The sequence below is a fragment of the Teleopsis dalmanni genome, chromosome 2, assembly GCF_002237135.1.
Source record: "Teleopsis dalmanni isolate 2A chromosome 2, ASM223713v2, whole genome shotgun sequence".
Lineage (NCBI taxonomy): Eukaryota > Metazoa > Arthropoda > Insecta > Diptera > Diopsidae > Teleopsis > Teleopsis dalmanni.
The window spans coordinates 12,520,408-12,531,852 of record NC_051847.1 but is presented as its reverse complement, the minus strand read 5'-3'; the positions used below and the strand labels follow the sequence as shown (position 1 = coordinate 12,531,852).

The following is an 11,445-nucleotide window of genomic DNA, read 5'->3' as shown; positions in this document are numbered from 1 at the left end:
TCGCCTATTTTTCCGTGGTTTCATTTGGGGATTTGCAGCTTTTGTAGTCACAATTGGTGCTGAATATGCATTAGGCATGAATAAAGGTCATGGACATGGGCATGGTAATGGTGATGAGCACAGTCACGAAAAGAAGGATGATGAACAGTAGAAGTAATTGCGTTGTAACTACACTAATTTACATACAAATCATTGTGATTCTTATAAACACAACTACCAATAAATACAATTAATTACTTAAAACAATAGTTGCACAGTTTTTTATTACAAAACTTTATTTGCAGCACTTGCATTAATTTCGGAAACTGTTCATTTATATTACAGAGAAATGCATTTTTTTTAGACTAAGAATCGCATAATTTATTATATGCGCGGTTTCAGTTCATCGTAACATGAACGCAAAAATATTTGTGGCTTCTTAGTTGGGTTAAAGTATTCGTGGCCCTATAAAAATAATCATTGGATATTATTTATTATTATATCATTTAAATTTAACAAACCTTTGACCAATCGTAGCCAACAGCATAAGCAAATATTTGTCCATTTGCATTGAAACTACATTTCGTAACTGATTGATCCATTGTTTCCGATGATTTCAATTTTGTACGCGCATCTTTGTCCCAGAAACTAAATGTGCCATCAGAGCCAACTGTTACTAAAGTACCATGTACTGGATGAAATGATATGTCGTTCACAGCGAAAATATCTTGGTAGCCAGCTGTGCCTGTTGTGCGATGGCATTTGAAAGTGAAATTATCTTTGGGACTAACTGGGTTAACATATTGTATAGCTACACGACCCTCAATACTGCCTAACGCATAGCCTAGAGAAAATAGGAATTATAAAACAATTAAATTAAAATCTTTTCATAACAAAAATCAATGTGCACTTACCAGTCGGTACTTTTTTCTTATCTCTAAAAATTGATACTGTCCGATGTTGGTATTTTAGAGGACTCTCTTGTCGTTTAAATTCAGTAGGACTATTTTCCAGTGAATATACAATTAAGCCGCGACCAGCGGTACCTACGACTGCCATTGGATAATCAACATCCGCACAATAGCAACGTTCAGGCAACGCAATTGACAACATAGGATTTGCGGAGCGAGTATCCCAAAACTGAAAAGTGGAAGTGGAAGCATTAGTATGAATGCTTTATAAGATGCTTTAATATATACCTTTAAAGTCTTATCCCAAGATCCTGTCATTAGGCAAGTGTAATTTGTGCCCTTAATCCAGTGACAAGTTTTAATTGGTGCATCGTGAGCTGCTACTTGCATTACCTGATCTGATGCTAAGTCCCACATTTTAACTTGCTTATCGATTGAGGCCATAAAAACTTTTGTGCCATCATCAGACCAGCACACGTCCAGCACTGGACCCCCTAAAGTTTTCATAGATTTTGGCACTGTTTTACCGGTTTGTTCAACTTCCCAGCAGCGCACGCTACTATCCCAACTACCAGCTATCAGAAAATTCTGTTGCATTGTGACAGGACTAAATTCGAGAGCAGAAATAGAATCTTCAGGTGGTGATACAACTTCAAAATCATTCATACGATTTGTGGAAGTTGTCGCTGCTGTTGCGCCAAAAGAGGTCGTATTCCCCAAAGTCGATTGGCCGAACATTTTCGGAAATTTCTAATTTTATAATATATTAATGAAATATTTATAACACCAACTGGCTTATAACGACAAAATACTTTCTATTAATTGTAAAATAATATATTAATATTTATATGAAACTCTTTACAAAAACAACAGTTGGCAATTGAAATGCCGCAAAACTGACAGCAAGGAAATGACATTTTCTATACAGCGTTTTTGACAATTCATCGAGTGCGGTCTCTGCTTTTCATTTCTTTAAACGCTGATCATGAAAAACTCAAGACTAGATGGTGCTACTAACTTTTGAAACTAAAAAATAGAGGTACAATGTCATCATTATTTATTTATTTATTATATATTTTTATACTTATTCTTTTATAAATATAACAGCATTCATCTTTAGTGTAGGAAAGGATAAATCACACATTGAAATACTATTGCACTCAATTTTACAAAGTTCATCAGAAAAGATTTTATAATTCTCTGATATTGAAATAAAATATACATAATCACCCGAATTTTTAATGAATCAAATTTTTCATTCATTCATTAAAGAGTATTTTTATTATATGAGCATTATTACTGCTGCTATACAAAGTTAAATTTTATCATTCGCCATATTATTTACAATATAACACGAATGTCTTTATAAAATCTACTAAGTATATGGGACTTACATCTATGAACTTGGCTATTATTAATTTCATTATTACAAGTGTTAGAATATTCGATCTGTTTTGAAATCAAACTATTTCATTCATCTAGTAAAAATTTTTGTATATAATTTTGATGATCCAAATTTTGAACCGGAAACGGTTTAACTGTTAATCTAGTTATTGCGGTAACTGTTCTATGGAATTCTAAATTATAATTTATAAAACTGCACTACCCATTTAATTTTTAGTTTCTTGTACAATATATTATATTATTATTATGTTGAGGCTAGTTGAGTCAATGCACATGAGCACTTTTACTCTCTATTAACCACAACGGGCCATTATTTGTGCCTAAGTGGGCTTTTTCTTGGTAAACAGGGCCGCCACTCCATGCACACCTTCCCGAGGACCCTGTAACCATTCTGAGAATCGATAACGCGGTCTTGGTAAGCCTGTCAGTTTTTGTAAATTTCAGGGCTCTATCCTTTTGTATTTTTTGATCGGATTAATGTTGAGGTCCCTGAGGATGTCATTCGTCATAAAGTACCATGGTACCTTAAAAAGTATTCTCAGAGGCTGGCTTTGTGCAATTTCTAGCTGGTAATAATAATATTGCTGAACGCTACACATCCATATAGAAGTGACGGTCGAATTATTTGGTTATATAAGAGATTCCTGTTCTTAGTATTGAGATTTTAATTTTTGAATACTGGTTGGAGATGATAAAGAGTTTTGGCACAGCTAATTCTTTTCAGTTGAATATGTTTAAGTCATGTGAATCGTTTTTCCAACGTGATATATAAATATTTAATGCTATCCTCCCAGTTTATTACCATATCTAAGTTTGCATATGTATAAACGTATTATAGTTTCCGAGCTAGTTCGTTGATCATATCACTCCACTGAATATCAGTGCACTCTGGTATCGTCGCTAATAAGGATACTCTTCTGTTGATACCCTTATCTTTCAAAATGGAAAATGTGAATTAGTTTTATAATAATATTTATAATAAAATAGATACAAGATTAGAGCTTTATATTAACATAAATTTTGCTGTCACAGCTCTACTACTCTCGTAAAACTCTAATAACTTATAGAATAAATATTTCTAGAATTAAAATACAAGTGACAGCGACATTTAAATATGCATAAATATATATATTAATATATATATATACGTTTACATATTTTTCTTACAGCAAACAAAAAATAAAAATTTAGAATATTCTGATTCTGTACTATTCTTGTTTCGCAATTTTTTATTTAATTTATAGATGAAGTGCAGTTGCCAAACTGTCTGAGTTTGAATAAAATTGTTTAAAACTGATAATGTTTTAAGTGTTGTTATTATTGATAATTTTTCTGAAGATATAACATTTGATTATAAATGATGAAAAAGGTAAAAAACTATTGTATTCTTATCTATAGATCAGCAAGCATTTTCATTGGTGAACAACATTTCTACAAAAGTAATGAAATCTATTTTTCTAGTAAAATTAAATAATATCTACTCAATAGAAGCAAAATGTCTGAAAACAAACTGAAAACAAAATAAATTAAAATGGAATCTCACTAGCACTTTCAAAACAAAACATGGAGTATACAATCATCTGTATTCCTTCCCTTACAGTGCAATACATAGCTTCTATCCATCTTTTATATTGAACTTAATGATATTAGTTTCACTCTTCGTATTATTCCTGCATAGCTTATATATTAGGTACCTCCAATATCTTTATCGTAGTTGTTAAAATCATATATGATAACTCCAAGAATTATTTAGTAATTTATTTATGTAGTTATGTGCTTCATCTCTTAAAGAAACATACATTTCCAGTTGTACCCTACTTAACACGATATTCACCAAATTTCATATGTGTGATAAATAAAAAAAAATACAAAATTTAAATTCCATAACATATGTTATGTGTATTAACAGAAACTTTTCATCTGAACTATTATAAACGATATATTATCATTATGATTATTAGAAGATATATACAATTACCTTTGAATTTTAAAAACTTTAATTAATTAATTTTAATAAAGTACTTTAGAAATTCTATTTCTTTAATCTGGACAGAGTAATAGGTCATTTATAAACTTTGCAATATTATCACATTCGATCATCTAAACCTTTTTATTTCTACAAAACTCAGATAAAAGAATTAATGTTGCGTTCTAACAATTGCATACTCACATTATGAACAAGCAAAGAATCTTTAACAAAATATACTCGTCTCTAAATCATTTAATCAAGACAATACTTACTTAAGGGTATTATGCTTGATTCAGAAACCAGTAATTAGTTTATTTGAAATAAGAAATTTCTATACTTAAATTTGAGCCGAACACTCTGTTTGGATTCTTTAAAATCTTACATATTTACAATAATTAGCTACTCGTTATAAAGTACTTAAAGGCATTAGCGTGAGTAGCGTAAAAAGGCGTGACGCAGCATTCTTCTCTAGACACTCATGCTTCCTTCTCATGCTCACCTTCTCGTACTTTAAATTTGATTCCTATTCTGTTAACGTGATCATCTCCAAGGTCATTCCCTACTTCTTATTCCTCTGACTGGTGCTTTAAACACATTTTTCGATGGAGTATCGTTTTCCATTTTCACAACTCGACAAAACCAATAAAATCATGGAATAATCATTCGCCAAATAATATCAATGTCGTGATAAAGCCCATAAAAATTGTGCTATATTCCAAAAATCATATGAAAATAATCTTACCACCGAGCACTGCCAGTATTGCTTCATAAATATGTTACTTTATAATATATGGCTCGTTAATTGTTCTTAGAAAAATGATAGAAAATCAATGTATTTTCAAGATAATTAAGATAATTTGATTTAATTTTATTATACAAATTACTGCTTCTACAGCCGCTGTTACTATCTCAATTGTTGTTGTAATATATATAGTACATATCTGTTTGCATACACAAATATGAATATTAATAAATATTAAGTTTGCTAAGAACTTTATTTATTTAATAGAAGGTTAACTATTAATTACTTCAAAGAATACGCAACAAACCAATAATTGCACTTCATAAAACTATATTTTAGACTTAATTTATTATTCAATTTTAGTACTAGTTTTAACTTTAGTACTAATTTATATTTTATAATTAATTGGATCTCTTTCCCCTGAAGATCAGTTTATTATCTGATTTAATTACTTTAGTTATGTTTATTGTCTGACTCAATTACTTTAGTTATATTTATTATTTGACTTAATTACACACACACACACACACACACTTTAGTAAATAATCATGATGACTTTCTTTCTTGATGACTTGATGACATGAATCATTATGAAGATATTTTTAATTACAGATATCATTCATTTTGTTCATTAAAAATTAATAATGCAATCTTATTATTACTATTAACACCCACCATTCATGAAGTCAACTTTGTACATACATAGATTTATATATTATATATATACATCATATATTTATATCATAATATATTAATTTTTACTATATCGCTTATTAAATATTCTACATTTGTAAAGTTACAAAATATCTTTAAATGATTCATTCAAAAAAAAAAAATTGAAATTCTTAGAAAATAAAATTGTAAAATTAAAAAAAATGTTAAAAAATATTGAATAAGAAAAACTAAATAATGGCCTTTAACCTAGCGATAAAAGTTAACCGATTTCAATGCATGAAGCTACACACAGAGCGGAATATTTTGGGGAATCCTCTGCCGACGATTTGCTAATTCGAAGCTCTTCATTAGCGCCTCTTCGCTCGCTAGCTTCTTTGCCAAAAAAAGTACATTTTCGCTTAGATACAGATACAAGTGTGTTGTTGTTGCCTTCATGATAAAACAATTTAACCGACACACAAAGTCGAACAGTGCAAAAAGTAAACAAAAGCAACACAAAAACAATAGCAAAACCCCCGAAAATTGATTGCGAGGCAGCAACATTCCGTTACCGAATTTAATATTTGCCGTGTTGTTATGTTGATATTTGTGTTTTTGTGTTTTTGAAAATAAATAAATAAATAAATAGATAAAAATAAACACATACACGATTTATTTAGTTAATGTCATTAAATTATTAATTATTATATGTATATGTGTAATCATTTAAGTTAATCAGTGAGGTGATGTAATATCGAGGTGCGAATAAATCAATCAAAATTGTGCTGCATAAAAATAATAAAATTTTATTGTAGTTACAAACTCAGTAATTCTTGGTGGTTTCTATAAAATATATTATTCTACACATGTTACCTACAGTCACGTAAAATACTATAAATCTTTGATTTACGTATTCCAGTAGTGATAACTACAATGACTTTCAAATTTAAAATATAAATTAATGGTCAGTTTTACATACTCTACTTTTTTAGTGTTTATTTCCATGTGTACCGCAAACATCTGAGTTCCAGAACTTGTGTTTTACTACGTAAACTCTATCTCTTCCATTCTGCATTAATACAATCCATGTAAGATTTGAACTTAATTTGTTATCCAGTATATTTTTGTTTGTTGTCCAGTTTTTGCAATTATACTTTTGAATGTTCCGCGATCGCGCCAAGTAATCAAATGTGGGCGAACAAGCACTGTAATCACCTAACGTGTAACTCTTTTCAGTAGTAGGAGTAAATATTTAGTAGCTGAAGCATTAATATGGAAAATACCTCAGTTATTTGGCAGAAAGATGGCAAAAATCCATATTAAGTCTTTACAGATTTGGCAACAGCAAACTATAAAAGTTTACTATAAAAGTTTCTGAACTTTTTGCACATTTTAAGTTAAGTTCCTTATTTAAAGCTAACACAAATCTTAGTAAATTCTTTTATATACATATTTTTTTCATTATTCATAGCTATCAGTTACCACTTCGAGGAAGTGTACCGGCGATAAAAAAATAAAGAAAAGTTGTTGAAGACCATATCTCAATCAGGGTTTGAAAAATACGTGAAGGATTTTTTCAACCACTTGCATAATTTTATTGCACTCGATAGAGTGTACCAATTTCGATTTCGTTCGTAATTCCATATACTTCTATGCAGAAGATATGTACATATATCTTTTTCAAATTTTCTTTTTTTATGATAAAAATTATGAACGAATTCTTTAATTATTCTTTAATTCTTCTAATAAAGCTTAAAAGTATTTGCAATAGACCCATTATATATATGTAGATCTTTAAGGTATAAAGTTATAGGCAATATAATTTTAACTATAGACAACAATATTTTAATTGTATAATTTAAACATTCCTTTGAAGACTACACGCAATAAAAACAGCACTTAAAACATATATTTGAGTTCATATGTACCTATTTAAAATATAAAAACAATAGTATTTAGGTCGCCGTTGAGAATTTTTTAATTGGATAGTCTTTATGAAAGTTCACATTGTAACATTTTATATATAAAAAAAAAAATTATTATATTTTTAATAATAAATTTTGACAAACGTGAGTCAAACTTGTTTCTGATAAATTAAAAAAAGTGACAACATTCTTCAAAGTTCAGACTTAGTAACTAACTGACATCATCCATGGCTTCTCAAATACTTTCGTATTAAATCTATTATGACAAAATTATAAATTTTTTTTGATTTTAAACTGAAAATAAAATAGAAATGATAGTTAGCCAAAGTTTTAACACCCTTCACACAGAGACTTTGTTACAAATCCAATAATCACCTTTTCCTAAATACACTTTTTTTCACACAAAAATTCGTATTTATATTATTTATTGTATATATAAGTTAACACACGCGTACCCTAAATTCGGCCCTGTGCTTAGTTTCATTAACGGAGCAATCATGCGATATTGTTCGAACGCATGGTTGCTACCAAACGGGACATCCACTTGTTTGTTTGGAAAAGTCCCGTTTGGCTTCGGTAGCTCCTAACTTCGCAAAAGTGCGCTCGATCTCTTCTGCTTTAGCTTCCGAAGAAGCAACATCAATACTTCTGATTAAATGAAAGAATATTTAACTTATATATACCATCTGTGGTGCATATATGATATATATAAACTCATTTTTGGAAATTATTTTGTACGAGCGGTTCATGAGAGTTAACCGCTCATACTATTCATTATCCACTAATTTCAGTCATCAGTTGTCTTCAACTGTCTAGATTTAGTGCAAATTATCATTTCATTACCTTAAAAACTGAGAGTAGAAAAATTAACAAACAGAAAAACATACGGACAGACATATATTACTATAAAACTATGTGCTACTACTATGTAATGATGATCAAACTATATATAGTTTATAAAAATATGTATATATCTTTAGACGTCTACTTCACTATGTTACAAATTTTCTGACAAACTTATTTTTTTTATACCAAGTATATGAAGAGAGATATTTAATATTCATTCAGCATTATTTTAAAAATAATTTCCTTAATAAAACTTAATCATATTCAATTATTTAAAAAATTAAATCAATTTAGAAAATCTGAGTTTTAATTCAAGACAAGCATTGATGTTAATATCAGTTAATTTGTCGTATATATTAAAACTTGCAGTTACCGACTCTGTTTGGATAGTAGATACTAGATCTGCCACAATTCTTATTAATGCTTTTCGGACTCCACTTAACATTTTCATATAGACTGTCTTTTACAATTATTCAGAAGAGAGTAATACGTGTCTCATAGCTCGACTGTATTTAAAAACATTTAATCTTTATTTGGTGTCCGTTGTGGTTTCTATTTTTGTTTTGTTTTTTATTTTTTTTGTGTTAATAGTTAAGCAGACTTCTATTGAACGATCTGAAAATGCATCTATTTCCTAGTAATATAGTTTATTAATTCACTTATTGTATTTAATTTTTTTAAAATTGCGGTGATTCTTTGTAAGGTTTACTAATGGGCTTAAATTAGCATTGACTAACATATGCGTTGCTTTCTCAACAAATTTTTTATACAGTTTCCTTCTTATACACAGATACATAACCCCGACAAAAGTCATTACAGAGTAGACTCATTTTCATAGTAGTGACTTCCTAGTATGTAGTGTGCTGTCAGTACCGTTTGGTTGACACAGCAGGTAACCAGAAATCTGCTACGTTTCTTGTCCAGGTCTGATCCAGGTGGATTATGAAATTAGATGGGAGTTTTTATCTTCCCAAGTTTGTTAAGCAAGTTAATCAATTTTGTTAAATTGCCAGCTTGGCCATTGCAAGTCGGACATCAATCAATATCCAAGAAATCAATGTCATGAAAAGCAAACTACCTGCTTTGGCAAACTCGGTTGCTCTGTAGTTGTCCGAGTCCTGATACGCATATGACCTGGACACTAGCTCGTCTTGCTAGCTCGTTAAGAGAAATCCGACATTCTTGAACTGTTAAGGATGTAGCTGTAGCATTTATCAGAAATTTGAAAGCAACTTGATAGTTCGAGATATTTACATCGGAGACTTTGTTGCATAGGGCTCATTTTGCTGCGTAGGAATCCCTATTACTTGTACCAGAATCACACTGAATGGTTCGGTAGTCGAGGCAAGATGCTATTTTTGTGAAAATATGCCATTGACTACCATCATCCTAACTATTATCTGTTTACAAATGGGTAGGAAAACTGAAATGATGTAAGCATGAAAGTCTTTTCTTCAATATATTTTTATTAATAGCACTTAACGTAAAAATAGGTTTAGGCTTAATTAGTCCTATAAGATTATTTTATTTTCTTCTAATCTATGAGTGCTTTTATTATTCATTGTTTAAGCGTTTATCCGTAAAAATACAAGCTACGATAACAATCACATACTAGTTCATCAATAGAGTAAATTCTTCTGTTAATATCTCATAATACGAGTAATACCAAATTTCTTGTTTAGTGCTATATAACAATAAATATATATATATATATATGTATGTAGATAAGAGATATAATGTTATTGGCTAGTTTTTGTTTAGCTAAAAAACAACAACAATTAAAGTATGGAAGTATTGGAAATTTTGTTGTTGTTTTGTTCGAAGAAAAATCTAGGTCAATATACAATAATTATTGATTGTATGTCATTGGTGAGGGGACGTCCCCATAAAATATATACAAATTTCATCAATATTTTAAATATTAAAAAAAAAAATTTTAAGTTGGTAAAAAACCTTTTACCACGAATTGTCCATTTAATGTAATTGTTAAAAAATGTCGGTTAGTCACCGGTACGGTACCCCAAGCGTTTCCTTTACGAACTTTCGTACTTTCGCAGTTGTTTTTCTTCTTAAAATTTGATTTAATCATGTTTACAATGATAACAGAAAAAAGTACAAAATATTATTTTTTAAAGGAAATTTATTTGTTTATTATTTATGTAATATTTAATCATCTTTCAATAAATATTGTCTTATTAATCATTCACAGAATGACTTAAACTTTAGTAAAAATACAAATTGAATTTCACTAAATGTAACAATAAATTAAATAAATATTTTTTATAATTTACTATATAATTAGATTTAGTTACAATATAGAAATAAATAAGTAATTATATACTATAAATATTTTATATGCGTTAAAATGTGTGAAATGGGCCTTAGAGGCAATAGCAGTCATATTTACTTATAATATTAACAGATCACACTTTAAGAATCTATAACAAAAACTCTATTCTGCTATTAAAAAATTTTATATATAACATTTTTTTGAATTTTTAAGTAATAACATTAATTTAAGATAAGTACATTAATTGATGGTGTAATTTCAAATGTTATAAAGTTTTTAATTTTTTTATATATTTGATTTTTTTTTAAATTGGTTTGTTTTATTGTAAATAAATTTTAAATTTATTTATACAAAAATAAATAATTTATTTCTTCTGTTTAATTCACATTAAAGAGCAAACCGTTAACTAAAGATAGTTATATATAAAAAAAAATTATATTTGTATTTTGTGTGTGTATTACAATTTTACAACCTCAACAAAAATATTGACAAATATATATAGAATTGTATATATTATATAGAATTATGTAGTACTTTTTGTATTATGCAACATATATATAATTATATATATTAAATTTTAAATCAGAACTAATATCAAATATAAATCAACATATTATTGGTTTTTGTTGGTTCTTACAACATATATTCCTTAATATTTTTATTATATAGTTTTTTATAAATAAAAATAATTTACTCCTATCCATAACTTTAAACATAAAAAATAT

General features: G+C 28.6%; 1 protein-coding gene across 1 annotated transcript; it reads right to left on the bottom strand.

Moving 5' to 3' along the window:
• Window positions 1-7: 7 nt before the first annotated feature.
• On the bottom strand, window positions 8-1,788 carry LOC119683929 (mRNA export factor-like). The gene is made up of 4 exons (XM_038097819.1): window positions 1,179-1,788; window positions 894-1,119; window positions 501-823; window positions 8-444 (listed from the first exon to the last, which is right to left on the bottom strand). Exons 1-4 carry the CDS (start codon window positions 1,626-1,628, stop codon window positions 364-366), a joined length of 1,080 nt encoding a protein of 359 aa, XP_037953747.1. The 5' UTR covers window positions 1,629-1,788; the 3' UTR covers window positions 8-363.
• Window positions 1,789-11,445: the final 9,657 nt, after the last annotated feature.

Excerpts from the sequence above, each read along its gene's own strand:
- LOC119683929 (XM_038097819.1), bottom strand. The coding sequence starts at position 1,628 with ATGTTCGGCCAATCGACTTTGGGGAATACGACCTCTTTTGGCGCAACA. Across the intron at positions 1,120-1,178 it reads CTTGGGATAAGACTTTAAAG|TTTTGGGATACTCGCTCCGC; the intron begins GTATATATTAAA and ends TCCACTTTTCAG. Across the intron at positions 824-893 it reads TAAGAAAAAAGTACCGACTG|GCTATGCGTTAGGCAGTATT; the intron begins GTAAGTGCACAT and ends TATTTTCTCTAG.